General features: G+C 46.9%; 1 protein-coding gene across 1 annotated transcript; it reads right to left on the bottom strand.

Annotated features, from left to right (window-relative positions):
* Positions 1-201: 201 nt before the first annotated feature.
* EREG (epiregulin) lies at positions 202-15397 on the bottom strand. Its single transcript, XM_063126541.1, has 5 exons — positions 15345-15397; positions 6892-7040; positions 4600-4723; positions 3131-3283; positions 202-482 (listed from the first exon to the last, which is right to left on the bottom strand). Exons 1-5 carry the CDS (start codon positions 15395-15397, stop codon positions 389-391), a joined length of 573 nt encoding a protein of 190 aa, XP_062982611.1. The 3' UTR covers positions 202-388.
* Between the last annotated feature and the right edge of the window lie 316 nt (positions 15398-15713).

The raw sequence follows: 15713 nt of genomic DNA, 5'->3' as shown, positions 1-15713 counted from the left end.
GATACGCTACTCACTGCACCCAGTTTTAAGGAAAAGCAACAGAATTAGAGCGGTTAGGAAGATTTAACCCCCCCCAAGAACTGAGAATTTCTTCAAGTGAACAAAATACAAAAGCATGTATTTCACAGTGCGTCAAGTACAAGAGGTGAGAAAATTACATTCATACATATGAATGCAAGTTATCACTACATTACCTTATCAAAATGTTAACACAGAAATAAAATAGAATAAAAAATAAAATACAAATATTATTTATAAAAAAATAGCCTTTTTGACCTGTACATGTAATCTTATCAACATTGTCTTGAAATTCTTTTGCTTTGAACATAAATATTATTATTAAAATAAGTTTTAATATTAAATAAATGGTTTCTCGAAGTCTCTTAATTCACACATGAAGCAGCGCAGGGTCTTTTTCAGTATCTGTAGCAACCTCTTCATAGTTACGCCTTGCAGCAAGCTTTCGCCTCTTGTTCTCATACCTGTGAAGGTTGCAGAGAGAAGGAGCTTCTTTAGAAAGATGTAAGATACATTACAGGCAATGGGACCCATCACATTATCCACTGAACTGTATCCCTTCAAAGCATTAAGTTGGTACAAGAGCACCATGGAGGAAGGCAGGTGAGAGGGGTCCCCGGTTTGGTTATTGCTCTGTGGTTTTGGCTCTGCCCTGTGTCCCATTCTGCTAGTTTAAGTTGGATAATATTGGGGCATGCAATGTTTGCGGCAGTTGGTAGTTTTGGGTTTGTTTACTGGGGGCCATCTATACCAGTGCTGCTTTGCCTACTGATCCCCCCTCCCCCAAAAAAACCCTGTTGGCATCACTGCTGCGAAGCGGCATTGATCGGGTTATGTGGCAGGAGTGAACACGGGTTATTCAGCCAGGAAAAATTGCAGCACCGTCATCAGATGGTGATAACGCGCAGATAATATTGAGGGACCGAAAACCATGAAAATATTTCTTTTCCTGGCAACTCTGCACAACTTTCAAAGCCTGTAGCAGTGCATCAGCACTGCTATAGTTCATTGAATTTATGCATTATTCATCATAACTGCCCTTACTTTCATTTTTCAGACTTAAATATTGCCATGGTGACCATAACTAGGCTGGTCGGGGCCCCATGCCTACCCTGCACTGGGATCCACCCTTAGTTATGCCCAATCTGTTAATCCAAACTGAAGCCACCACTGATGGACAACAAACGACCATGTTGACATCAGAGCAAGGTAAAGGATTGCGGTAAAACAACACACAGAAAAAGTGCAGTTTCACAGGGAATAGCACAAAGCGGCTGCGAGTTGTCGGCTGCATCATAGAAACAACAGGGCACAACTGCGCAACCACGATCTGAAAAAAGTTCAGATATCAAAAAACAAACTCACCCAACAGTGTTATTCTTCTAGTAAGAAGTGCAAATGGGGAGGATTTCATAAGCATCCTTGGGGAGAATTACTACTGTAAAGAGATGAAGTCACCCTCTCCACCTAGGATAACCACTTTTTAAAAACTGACTTTGCTCCTGTCTTTTTAACATCAACTTGACATGCAGATTTAGCAGTTGAAGCCTTCATGATTTCATGATCATACCGGGAAAGATTTCACCTAATTATTTTCTGCAGGTCATGCTGCTGATAAAGACACAATAGCAGAGGCAGGGCTGACGGAGCTGTGTTTCAGGACAAAGCGATGCAATGTTTTTATGAACATTTAGGCTTGGACCCGTACTTAGAGCAGAACCATTTAAATCACTGGGACTGGAGTAAGTCATGTCTAATTTAAGATTTCAATGGGTCTACTGTTTAATATGACTAAGGCTGTGTCTATACCAGCAGTTTATTCCACGATAATATCGAAGTCATCCCTATGGGGCCACAAGATTGCACAGCTCATCCCACTGTTATCTTAGGTCGACCCCTCAGTTATTCAGAAATATTGATGACTGCCTTTGCCACGGTTTTTTTGGCTTTATTGCTACAATCCCGAAGTCTGCAGCTGGTGTGCCACCCCCTTCGCGAAACTGTTGCTATTTGGTGCGAGCTCCTGGCTCAGCGAACAGCCAACCCGCTGTCAGGGGCGTGTGCATGGGCATCGACGTGTTTCATTGCTAAGTGTTTTTTTTTAACAAACATCTCTACGCAGGAGCGCGTTCTTGACACAGTACCTATCCCCCCTTGCGTTGCTGCATGTCTGCACTGGTGTGCATCTCTTGGGAGTTATTAAAACAAATTCCATGCCTCATAGCCATCTGCCTAGTCCCACCCACTTCTGCTGATACACATTTGGAACCACCGTAACGAGGCACACGTTTTCCCACAATGGCTCTCCTTTAATTGCAGGAAACATCATTGGTGTGTGTGCCCTGTGAGTGCTGATTGCGCAATCTGGGACCCATCGCAACCATCCCTCCTCCTTTGCGAAAGGGCTGTAGGTGTAAATTAGGCATAAGTCTGGATCTCACCCTTGGAGCTGGTCATGTTTCAAAAGTGTAGAACTCTTCACAGGCTTATAGGTTATGTTTCCATGAGGGGTCATTGCATGCATTACAGAGCAACAAACCCAGGTTTGAAGTAGAGTTTAGACAAGAGCCTCGTGTGGCGCAGAGCGGTAAAGCAGCAATTTCTGCAGCTGAAACTCTCCCCACGGCCTGAGTTCAATCCCAGCGGAAGCTGGTTTCAGGCAGCCGGCTCGGGTCGACTCAGCCTTCCATCCTCCCGAGGTTGGTAAAATGAGTACCCAGTTAGCTGTGGGAAAGGGAATAATGGCCGGGGAAGGCAACGGCAAACCACCCCGCTATATGGCCTGCCAAGAAAATGTCAGCGAAAGCTGGCATCCCTCCAAGAGTCAGTAATGACTCAGTGCTGGCACGAGAGGTTCCTTTCCTTCTTCCTTAGACACCACAAGGAGCTACTGTCGATCTCAGATCCCTCAGGAGTATGCCCATATGATACAGAGGTTTGCTGCATTCAGCTTTATGATTGTTGTGTTGAACAATTAAAAATATAATGTGAAGTGCTCTAATAATGAATCTATGAATGTAATATAGCCTTGCTCTGTTATATGAGCTACTGTTGCACTACCACTCTGGAGGAGTAACATGAAAACAGAGAGGGTGGTGGCAGTGGTGCTTACCATCTGTAGTAGAAATAGATTGCAACTGAAATTGCCATGAAGAAAATCAGAACCATGAGAATAGTCAGTGCCAGGTATTCCTTGCTCAGGGGCAATTGTATAACTTCTAAATTGGATAGCTCACACCGGGAACCAAAATAGCCCATATGACACCTGGAAGGGGGAAACAGGGAAAGAGTACATGTTAGACATATAGCTTCATCCCACCTACTAAATAGCTTGCTTTCACGGCGCAATCTGTGCAAAAGACTCCCATGACGGCCACTGTATAGTCGAATGACGTCGCCCATGTCCTGCCCTGATTGCACTTTTTTCTGGCTGAAAAAGCTCCCCCAGAAGAACCACTTAAAGTCCGGTTCTTCCGGGACTCCAAGTGGCCACTGGGGGTGAAGGGCTTTCAGAGCCGGCGGAGACGCGAGCCTCATGACGAGGAGCAGCCCACCCCCACAAGGCAAGGACTGACAGCTCGAAGCCAGGCTCTCCCGCCGTGCAGGGCCTAGGCAGGCTTGTACGCCCCCCCCCGTTCTCATCCTCCCTTTCCTCTCCCCCCACCCACTTCCTGCTGAGAAACCTGAAGGGGGCAGGGGTGGGACAGCGAGAGTCACCAGTCGAGTTATCAGTCATATCACTATCGGCTGAATCGGATCTCCAAAACTCAAGGAAAGGACTATAGAGAGCGCCCTGCAACAGCTTTCCCTGGGGACCCCCTTACTCCAGAGGAGTCCAATTAAAACAAATAGCTATGTTTTCCTCACAAATCCAAGACCTGCGTCCAGGAAAATGCATCCGTCTGCTGTGAGGCGAGGACTGACAGTTTGCAGCTGGGCCGGTGCCTCTCGCCAGGCTCCCCCACCGCACAGGGCCCGGGCAGCGAGCGAGCTGCATCCCTGGCAAGGCTGCACAATCTGCTCTCCGCTGCCCCCACCGCCGCCCTGATGTCGCGGGCATGCCCACACTCCCTCCCGGGGCGTGCAACAGATCCAGTGAGTAATCAGGGATGGAGCAATAGTAGCAACTGAAGAAGAGTTCGAAGGCAGCCAGAGTTGAATACCACACCCTCCAGATGTTTTGGCCTACAGCTCCCATCAACCCCGTCACTGGCTATGCTGCCTAGGGCTGATTGGAGTTGCCGGCCGAAACATTCGGAGGGCCTCACATTGCCTAACCCTGATTTAAGAAAGAGGAAAACTCCCTCACATTCCCCACGTAGTAAACTGTCTGTCTGTATCCGTTCAGTGAAGCGAAAGATCAAAATGAGCACAGAACTTGAATGCATCGGCCCAACTTTGCCCCTGCCCAGGTGAACTCTCCCTTGGAATGGAGATGAAAAGAATATCACCTCTGTAATTCCTGCATGCAAGACTGCCATTTAAGGCGCAGGAGAAGTGACAATAAAAAAGACGGCCACCCCACTTGGATAGCCATAAAAAGAAATGGATTGTTTTATCATTCCACAGCTGTTCTCTTACTTGCAGGAGTGTTTGTTCAAATCCAAGATGTACCGACACTCCCCATTCATGCAGTAGTTTCGCATGTCAGCCTTGCAGCTTTTGAACAAAACGTGAGCCGCACGAGGGGTATTTTCTGTTCGAACTTCAATAAAAAGAAAGAAAGAAAGGGTCAAATTGTGTTAGTGTCTTTGGGGAAGGACCATAGCTCAGTGGTCCAGCACATCCTTGCATGCTGAAGGCCTGAGGTTCAAACCCTGGCATAGAATCATAGAATCATAGAATAGCAGAGTTGGAAGGGGCCTACAAGGCCATCGAGTCCAACCCCCTGCTCAATGCAGGAATCCACCCTAAAGCATCCCTGACAGATGGTTGTCCAGCTGCCTCTTGAATGCCTCCAGTGTGGGAGAGCCCACAACCTCCCCAGGTAACTGATTCCACTGTCGCACTGCTCTAACAGTCAGGAAGTTTTTCCTGATGTCCAGCCGGAATCTGGCTTCCTTTAACTTGAGCCCGTTATTCCGTGTCCTGCACTCTGGGAGAATCGAGAAGAGATCCTGGCCCTCCTCTGTGTGACAACCTTTTAAGTATTTGAAGAGTGCTATCATGTCTCCCCTCAATCTTCTCTTCTCCAGGCTAAACATGCCCAGTTCTTTCAGTCTCTCTTCATAGGGCTTTGTTTCTAGACCTCTGATCATCCTCGTTGCCCTCTTCTGAACACGCTCCAGCTTATCTGCGTCCTTCTTGAATTGTGGAGCCCAGAACTGGACGCAATACTCTAGATGAGGCCTAACCAGGGCCGAATAGATAGGGCTGGGGAGATAGGGCTGGGGAGGGACGCTGGAAGAGAGCCACTGCCGGGGGTTGAGGAGCAGGCACTCTTATGGACCTAGGTGGACCAATGGCTGGAGCAGGCAGCTTCCCCCATGTTCTCATTGACTACTTGCTTATCTCTGCTTAGGATCAGTTTGGTTTTGAAGCTAAGGATGAGCTTTTCTCTTACCTACATGAATTGGAAGAAAGCAGGAATGGTGTAGTGGACAGAGTTGTATTAGGACCAGGGAGGCACAGGCTCAGCCACAAAGGCTCCCTGGTAGACCTTGGGCCAGTTACTCTGTTTATCTCAGTCTAACCTACTGGACACAAGGGCAGGGCAAGGGGAGAATTTGTGCTACCCTGAACTTCTTGGTGGAAGGTTGGGATATTAAACAAAATGTAACACAGAATAATCTTAAAAGTTAACTGTTTTAGGATGCTCAGTCTCTAGGATAGTATCTTGAAAAATCATCATTATTATTATTATTATTATTATTATTATTATTATTATTGATACTGAAGACCAGATAAAGGGGGAAACCATATTAATTTACTAAGAGGATTTGTTTCAAATGCATATTAAATATGAATATGTGAACACTTAACAAACAAACAAAAAAGCCTCTCACATTTCAAGCCTTGGTTCCTACTAGATGTTCACAGTTTGGGTATGGTTCCTCCAGGGATGCGGACCTTCTGACTCAAGGGCCTAATCCAGTCTACAGAAGTTCTGCATCTTGCCTGTGAAGATGTGAAGCCTCCTTAGATCCCTGCTGGAGGAATCCCCTGGAGGAATCCCTGCTGTGCTTAGATCTAGGCCACAGCGGAGCTGCAACTGGCTAAGTCATTTGTGTGGTGTCGGTTTCCCCCATGGACATCTGCTTTTCCCAGCACCAGCCAAGTCCCTTTCCCTAGGTTGAGGGAGGCACGGAATTCCATGCCTCTCCCAGCAGGGAGGATGGCAAAATGAGCGGTGCAAGGTGGGGACAGTGCAGTGATGTCAGTGGGGGTGGTCCTTCATCCAGCATGCAGAGGGCCCAGTGGGGGGGCAGTTCAGCCCCCCCACCACCATAAAACAATTCTGTACCCCTGGGCTAAACAATAGTGAACACCTGTTATTTAGGGCACAATCCAACTGAAATGTTTCCTGAACAAATCCTGTTGGAAGAAAGGAATGGGAACTGCCCAAGAACACTAAAGCTCAGGAGAACTTCCAGGGATGTCCTCATGCAGTATATAGGGCCATCAATGTGCACAGCACATTTCAGAGTAACTTTATCCAAAAAGAAGAAGCCCCTGCCCCAAGGAACGTACAGTCTAAATTGGGACAGGAGGGAAACTGGAGAAGAGGTCATCAAAACAGTAAAGTGTAGGAAGGAACACATACTTACTGACCCCAATAATAGTCCATTTTAGCCAAACAGGCAGAGACAGACACTTGTGGGCATTCTGATAACGTTTTCCATATTTTAGCAAGTGCTGGAGAATTAGACTCACCCAGAGCAGTGGTACAGCTCTCAGTTTCATTTGGTCCACATAATGGGGTCACTGTTGTACCAAGAACAGCTTGAAATAGGTGCAAGCCTGCAGAGAAAGAATGTGCCAAGTTAATACAGAGACACTGGGCTGGGGGAGCTTCTTGAATACTTTCCGGCAATGAAAAATGTGATCATTTTACTCTGACAGCACTCATGCCATCCTGGTTTCAGAACGGAAAAGTTCGCACAACAGGATGTTCCACTTGTGCCAATAGCACTCCTGCCTGCGTGCAAAATGCCAACCCTACACCCAGCCCTGACTGAGAGCTGACTCACTCTTTTGTTATTTGCAGTTTGTGTGTGTGTGTGTGTGTGTGTGTGTGTGTGTGTGAAATGAAAGTGGAAAGCAGAAATGTCGCAGAGTGGGCATGGCCAAGACAGCTACTGCCAATCACCTTTCCACAGGTTTACAACCGTGTATTTTCACTTCATACTTGTTTGCTGCGGATACATAGGTCCTTTAAGCAGCAGACACCCTTGCCACGTAAAGTCTGAAATACCACTGATCTCTGAGAACCACACATCATTCATTTCAATATGACCATAAGTTTAATGGGAATTATGGTACTGGAATGTAGTGACTGCCTTGTTGTTGTTGTTGTTGTTGTTGTTGTTGTTATTATTATTATTATTATTATTATTATTATTATTATTTCTATACTGCTCCAGAGCTGAAGCTCTCTGTGCGATTTACAACAACTCGTGAAAATACAAAATACAACATAATAAAAATAATATAAAAGTTTTAACATAGAAAAATTAAAGCAATGTAAACAGCTAAAAACAATTTAAACGAACAATGTTTTCCCTCGTAGACCTGATTTAAAACAGCAGACATATATACCTCATCATATGCCATTAAATGTCTGGGAACAGAGGGTGATCTTTACCTGGCGCCGAAAAGATGACAGTGTCGGCGGCAGGTGGGCCTCAGTGAGGAGCTCATTCCAAGTCAGGGCAGGGGGCGCACCACTGAGAAGGTCCTCTCTCTTGTCGCCACTGTCTGAGCTTTCTTTATTATCCCAGAATAAATCCACAAATCAAAACATAGATCGGAAAACCCTATTTTAAAGTGAATCTAGACTCCTCTAGAGATAGGATCCTCAGTGGAAGGAGCAAAGTAAAGTTTTGAGAATAGATCTACAACAAATCAACTCCAATGGAATGCTTTACACGTCTGTAGAGCCATCTTGAATCCAGTCTAGGAATTTACACATCAATTCCATTAAAAGCCACAGTGGGGGAAAAAAAGTATGTCATATTGGTTCATGTAATGTGATAAGTCTACTATATTCATGTGAAAGAAAACCTTATATGTCTGTCAATGATGTATTTTGAAATAAAAAGCTTACTTGTATTCTTAAAAGATTGTACATGATATGTATTAAATATTATTTGAACTGTGGTCCTATACTGCCATGGTCATCAAAAGTCTTAGAAATTTAACAGAAAGATCACATGGAGATTGAAAACTCAAACAAAAGCAGCAGCAACTCTTGTTATTAACTTAAAAGGGATCTTCCACGTTTTCGGTGAACCCAGATCACTGCTGGAAAGAATGACGGCAGCTGGATGCTTTTGCTAACACAATACAAGCCGCCACCCAGCAACTGCATAAAATAGACACCACACAATACCAATAACAGCTTTTGTGGAAGTTAATTACTACAAGCAACAAACTGGGTACCCTTGCAAGTGAATGCTGTATGGAAAAGTCCTTTCAATATGGACCTGGTTTGCACATCACTTGCGCTCTCTGTACATTATGGCTAGCGGATGAACGTATGTGAGCTGAATCGACTGAAAAGCATTTTGTCTTTGAAACAATCTGTACGTATCTATGGCAGTTCTATCTGTGGGGTTTGACCTGTCGTGGGCTGACCACACATGCGAGACATCGCTTGACGCCTCAGACATCAGCCGCTGAACCAGCCTGTGGAAGGATGGAGCGCCCTGATTTTTATCCTGATGTAAACATCACAAAAGGGGCCATGCTGGAACCTTGAGGGATGCTGGAGCTGCAGGTGGATATGCAGAGGGGCATGTGTGGGCTCACCCACCCTAGAGGCCTTCAAGAGGCAGCTGGACCACCATCTGTCAGGGACGCTTTAGGGTGGATTCCTGCCTTGAGCAGGGGGTTGGAGTTGATGGCCTTGTAGGCCCCTTCCAACTCTGCTATTCTATGATTCTATGTTAGCTCAGTGCTAGAGCATCGGCTTTGCAGGGAGAAGGTCCCATATTCAATCCCCAGCATCTCCAGGAAGGGCTAGGAAGCACTCCTGTCTGAAATGCCTGTAGAGGATCCTGCCAGTCAACGTTGGCAATGCTGGGCTAGATGAACCAATGGCTTGACTTAGTATAAGGCAACTTCCTTTGTTCCTGGGCGAGCAGTAAAGAAAAACACAGGCCAGATCTACACCAAATAGGATATAGCACTATGAAAGTGGTTTAAAAGTGGTATATGGTATGTCTCACGGGCCCCAACAGTTGTCAGTGCAGTTGTCAATTTGCATTTGCAAATACAGTGCAGACTGAATTCAGTGCAAACCCTTTCCCACATTCTCCTCTGTCCGTTTCCTGGCTCTAAATCAAATCTACTTTCCTAACCCGCACTGCTTCTCACTTATGGCCCAGTGACGACAATGAGAGGGCAAAGGAGAACCTGGCTATGGATACTGTGTTGTGGAGTACAAAGGACATTCCTCCCTTTAATCATTATGCATTTGGAAGTTTAACCTGCCCATGTCTTGCGTTGCTCTCAAGTGCATCAAATGGATTAGCCAAGACAGAAGAAGGTGGGGCTATATTTGCATTAATACGGCTACTCGGGTCATTAAACAAATACTGTTATCTTATCCTTTATAAGGGAGATGGTGGATACTTATTATGCTCTTATTGGAATGTTATGGTTATTGTTATTGCTGTGCCAGAGGAATGTTAGTGCAAGATATATTCCTGCTTTACAGGAAAGTTAGCATTGCTCTGTAGGCTACCTGTACCAGAATGCAAGCACTGTTGCACATTTGTGTCTTTGTCAAGGAAAAATTCTCTGCCGAAAAGGGGTGCATGGTGGAATCTGGAGTTCATAGAATCATAGAATCATAGAATAGCAGAGTTGGAAGGGCCTACAAGGCCATCGAGTCCAACCCCCTGCTCAATGCAGGAATCCACCCTAAAGCATCCCTGACAGAGGGTTGTCCAGCTGCCTCTTGAAGGCCTCTAGTGTGGGAGAGCCCACAACCTCCCTAGGTAACTGATTCCATTGTCGTACTGCTCTAACAGTCAAGAAGTTTTTCCTGATGTCCAGCTGGAATCTGGCTTCCTTTAACTTGAGCCCGTTATTCCAGTTGCAGACCTTCCACTTCAGTCAAAATTCTATGACAGCGAAAGTCAAGACTGCCCCTGGGCAGGGGTTCCACAAAAATGAGAGATGCCTGCAGGCAAAGAATTGGCTGCTTAGTTCACCCACATGCAATTCAACCCTGTCCCATGGCTTCTTAGATCTAACGGCTCCCTTAGGATTGCCAGGACACAGCTGCCTCCCTTCTGTGCTACTCTTACAGCCCTCACCTGGTGACCCCATACTCATTGTTTGCCTTTGTCCACACTCTCTTTCCTCAGGCCTCTGTCTCTTCCATCTGCTCTTCCCTCAGGTTCCTGCATCTCACTCCACTGCTCACGTGGTCCCTCCCTGTCTGGATTTTCTATTCCTTGGTCCCCTGGGTTTTAATATGTCCTCTCAGTCACATTTCCAATGCATATCCTGCAAGATACAGCTCCTCCTTCTATGGGCCTATGCGAGGTTTCAGTCCCAGGCGATGACTTTTCATTGCCAACCTCTTGATTCCTTGAGAAGTTGGCATGTTTGTGGATAAGACACTAGCTCAACCAAGGTTTCAATATGCCAACCCAGAACAACATAGAAGCACAGAGTGTATTCTGTCCATAACCAAGCCTGGCCACATACTAAAGAGAATAACTGAATATATTACTCCTCCCAATAGGAAACTCAGCTTCTGGGTGCTGACAGGATTGCATGCAAAATGGGGGCCTTGAAAAGCATGAGGGAGGTATTTGCATGCTCCATAGAACCCCAAAGTTCGCAGATGTACAAGCAATCTTTAGGGGGGAAACACCAAAGGGGGCAAAAAATGAAAAGAACCAAAAACAATTAATGAGGACCGACTCTGCACAGAATGCTGAATCTCTCTTGGGGTATGTGTGAAAAACTAGTGGGTGTGGGTGTGTGACAGAATAGAGTAGCGTGGAAGAGGGGCTGGCTGGCTGAACAGTGCACTCCACAGTGCAACATTTTGCTGCTAGCCCCACTTATACGTAAATTATAATCCCCTCTGTTGGTCAGATGGGGATGTCCCTCTGTGCTACTTTTACAGCCCTCACCTGTTGACCCCACATTCATCGTTCTATTCATTGTTCATCCTTCTATGGTACAGAATCTATACTAGATTCTGTACAGAATCTAGTATAGTATAGTATAGTACTATACTGTACTATAGAAGGATCTATGAATAAGATGCACCACTGGTGTTCGTTCCTTACCAATGTTTGGACATGTATGGGGCCTATATTTGAGATAGATCATCTCCATATACAGTTGAGTAGTTGATATGATTGCTCTAGAGTAACTGCCAAGGATGACAGGGGTGGTGTGGTGAGGGAAATGCCACACTTTGCAAAACTCAGGAGTGAAAAAGAGCTGGCCCACCTTTCTGCATTCTCATTGTCAAACTAGTGCATGTGGCTGGGATAACAATGAGAAGGAGGGATGATGAACCCACTTTCTTCCACTTCTTAGTTTTGTGGCGTGTGGCATTCAGAGAGACGTATTATAGTGGGAATTGCAGCCAGCCAATAGAACTCAATAGACCAGGAACTCTCTTGCCCAAGAGAGCTTGTTGCATGAGTAAACAATGAAAGCAACGTTCTCCCAACATATGCCAAGCAGGATGACCCAAATTCCTTTAAAGTTACACATGGCCATAAGATGTGCCAAAAATATTCCCAGTAACTGCACACTGTGCAACATGAGCATTGCACCCAAACGGTATCATCAAGGGTCCCCTCCCCTCCTGCCTACATTTCATGTGTTAGAATGTTGTATAATGGCTGGAATAGAAGGTGTGGGGGGGGAATTACCTGGCTTGGCGTAAAAAAAAACAGAAACTGAGCAGCTCCTGTTGAAATAGGCTTGGCAGGTGAAGAAACACCTGCCCTGTAATTAGGAGGTGCAGCCGAGTTGCTGAGTTTCCTTGAGAAAAGCTCAGAATCACTAGGCAGAGGGTGAGTGACAAGGCAACTCCTGGGCCATTTAACAACTCAATTAACGAACCTATTTCTGACATGTCCAGGCAACTTCCGGTAGGACCATTTATATTATTTTGAAGCTGGGCTTGAACTTCCATAAAAACAACATCGCACACAACAATAAAATCTGTCAGCTAAGTTGCTGCTGCAGGTAAACATTGGGAACATATTTATATAGAAGCCAGTTTCCACCATTTTAGCATGACCATGGAAGAAGAGGGAGGCTGATTGATTCTTAAATAGATGGGAGCAGGTTTAAAGCACCTCTCAGTGGTGGCCTGCAGAGCACCCTTTTACTTTCTCGCATATTAGAGAATGGTTACTTCTATGGGGAAAAGACACACATACACACCCCTCATTACAATTAGGGGCACTGTGGTGAGCGAAAGTCTGCTCTACATGGCAAGCAGGCCATGAGGTGCCCTGGGCCTCACTGACAGGAATCCTACCTGGATAGGTGTATTATCATAGAATCATAGAACCATAGAATAGCAGAGTTGGAAGGGGCCTACAAGGCCATCGAGTCCAACCCCCTGCTCAATGCAGGAATCCACCCTAAAGCATCCCTGACAGATGGTTGTCCAGTTGCCTCTTGAATGCTTCTAGTGTAGGAGAGCCCACCACCTCCCTAGGTAACTGATTCCATTGTCGTACTGCTCTAACAGTCAGGAAGTTTTTCCTGATGTCCAGCTGGAATCTGGCTTCCGTGTCCTGCACTTTGGGAGGATCGAGAAGAGATCCTGGCCCTCCTCTGTGTGACAACCTTTGAAGTATTTGAAGAGTGCTCTCATGTCTCCCCTCAATCTTCTCTTCTCCAGGCGAAACATGCCCAGTTCTTTCAGTCTCTCGATCTATACAGAGTACAGAGACATTTTCAGGAACTCCAAGGGGCCCTGGCAATGAACAAGCACCCCTTCCAGATACATGCTGTAATTCCAAATGACAGGCTTATGGCTCGTCTGGAGTAATAATTACGGGCCCAAAACAGCAGGAGCTTCTCCCGTGCAAGCCCTGTTGAAATGAATGGGAACTGTACAAGTGCATTGCTCACGTGCAGTCATGCTTAACCAAATCGGCAGGCTTCATAGCTGTCACTGCAAGTAGAGACAGATTTTGGAATTAATTGCCTGAAACTTCAGCTGAGGCCAAATTTGTTCTTCTTCCAGAGAAGAGATTGTGAATTCATTAGCTAGAGAATCACATATGCAAGGCAAAAACGTTTCACCATTTGATTCATAGGAAACATACGCTACCCGGCGTCTTTCTGCTCACACAAACTTCACACTCAGGGGTCAGTCCTTAACTGTACAATAACTATTACAAAGTTATACTTCTCTGCTGTGGCACCCCGGCTGTGGAATGAGCTCCCTAAGGAGGTTCGCTTGGCATCTACATTATAAGCTTTTAGATGCCAGGTGAAGACCTTTTTATTCTCCCAGCATTTTAACAGTCTATAAATAAATTTTAACTTGGTGTTTTAAATTTGTAATTTTGCATTGCTGCTGTTTTTATCTGGTTGAGCTTTTATATTGTATTTTATATTATGGTTTTACACTGTTGTTTTATACTTTGAATGTTTTTAAATTTTGTGATTCTCCCAGAGAGCTCTGGCTATTGGGCAGTATAGAAATGTAATTAATAATAATAAATAAATAAATAAATAAATAAAAGCAACCAAAGATCCTGAAACTTTGAGCTGGTGAATTCCAGTGGGAGCAATTCCGTGGTTCTGCGTAACCTCAGCAAATGTGATTTTTAAAACAAAAACAAGCCGGAGCAAATGCTCAAATGTCAGCGGACGTTAATGTCGGCACTATCAGTGGAAACGCAGGCAGCAGCACTGGATAAGAGTGTTTTGTATCAGTTAGGCCAGACTTCCCCAACCTGGTGCTCTCCGGATGTTTCGGACTTCAACTCCCATTAGCCCCAGCCAGCATAGCCAATGGTCAGGAATGCTGGGGAGGGTGACTTGGGCTTGCTATGCTGCCTGCAACCCTATCTAGTTATAGCAGATTTTGCCACAGTTACACCCTCCCTGGCCACCTCCAGACTAGACCCTTACAATGTATGCCATGTGGGGCTGTCCTTTCTCTGCACATAGATGTGGCCATTGGCCAGCAGCTGCAAAACCCAGTTCTCTGGGTCAGTGTTGGAGTGTCTGCCACTCCTGATTTTTCTGTCCCGTGTCCTGATGAAATTTTCTGTCCCATCATCCTCAGGACAACTGTCAGCTACATCCTATGATGGTCTTGCCACCCTCTTTCTTACTTCGGGAGCAGATCCACTGGGCATATTCCAACTATGCATGCTTAATTGGTATGGGTTTTGTTGGACTCAGTGGCCGAGTGAGCACGCTTAGGAGCTGCCCGCTGTCTTTACCAACCCAGCTTGTCAAATGGACACCTGAGCCCAGAACTGAGACTGAAGTCCATTACAATTCAAGACCAGGGGAAATCCAGGCACATTATGGAGCAGAGGGTGGAAAGCGCCTTGGCTCTGCCCGGTTGACACCGGCTGGTTTCCAGCGGTCAAAGGCAGAGCAGATCTGGGCCAGAAAAGAGGCAGTTGTTGCCTGCCACCCTGGGAAACCAGTGACAGGTGACTGCAGGGTGGAAAGCAAGCCGGCAAGCAAGCCGGGACTTGCAGCTTCCCGCCTGGGTCCTGGTTCAGGCCAAATCTCCCTCTCAAGGGCAGGCAGCAGAGGCTGGTGGCTCTGATGTCAGTGGGGCTCTGCGTCTGCTGGTTCTGCATCAGTCAGAACCAGCTGGGATTCTAAAGCAGCGATCCAAGGTGCTAAACCCATTGTGTGTGTGGGGGGGGGGAGTGTTGGCTTCAGCATTTTGACTAGCTCCTTTAGTGTTCTGACAGGGTTTGATTGAAAACCAGAGCGGATTCACAGCCCCACTGACACTGAAGGAAGGCCAGCCAGCGGCACAGCCAGGTTACCCCGACGGCCAGCATCTCTCGGCTGCCTGGGAAAGGCCTCCTGGCTTGCCCGCTCTGCTGGACAGCGCAGCCCCGGAGCAGAAGCAAACCCGCAAGCGAGTGGGGCGGCGGCGGCGGCGGCGGCGGCGGGGGCGCGCTTACTTACTCAGGAGCAGAAAGACGCGCTCAGTCTGCTGGGCGCTCCCGCTGGCCATCCTCGATCGGTGGAACGCCGCGCTGCAGGACTCGACGGAGCGCACGGAGCGGGGCGCCAGAGAAGGCGGCTGGCAGGCAGGCAGGCAGGCAGGCAGGCAGCGCGAGGGTGCGGCGGCGGCGGCTTTCTTCCGGGGCCGGTGGCTGCCTGCAGCGAGCTCAGGTCTTCCTCCTCCCCGGCCGGCGCGCCCTCGAGCTTTATCCCTTCCCCGGTGGGGGCGGAGGCCGGGCCGCGGCGTCAGCGGCCCCGCGCCCTTCGACAGGCGAAGTCCGCGAATTTCCACCGTGACGCAACCGGGTCTCCGGGGGCGGGGAAGC

This window comes from Elgaria multicarinata, chromosome 1 (assembly GCF_023053635.1).
Source record: "Elgaria multicarinata webbii isolate HBS135686 ecotype San Diego chromosome 1, rElgMul1.1.pri, whole genome shotgun sequence".
NCBI lineage: Eukaryota > Metazoa > Chordata > Lepidosauria > Squamata > Anguidae > Elgaria > Elgaria multicarinata.
The sequence above is the reverse complement of the archived record's forward strand: the minus strand, read 5'-3'. Positions and strand labels throughout refer to the sequence as shown.

Excerpts from the sequence above, each read along its gene's own strand:
- EREG (XM_063126541.1), bottom strand. The coding sequence starts at position 15,397 with ATGGCCAGCGGGAGCGCCCAGCAGACTGAGCGCGTCTTTCTGCTCCTG. Across the intron at positions 4,724-6,891 it reads GAGCTGTACCACTGCTCTGG|TTCGAACAGAAAATACCCCT; the intron begins GTGAGTCTAATT and ends TTTTTATTGAAG. Across the intron at positions 483-3,130 it reads ATCTATTTCTACTACAGATG|GTATGAGAACAAGAGGCGAA; the intron begins GTAAGCACCACT and ends CAACCTTCACAG.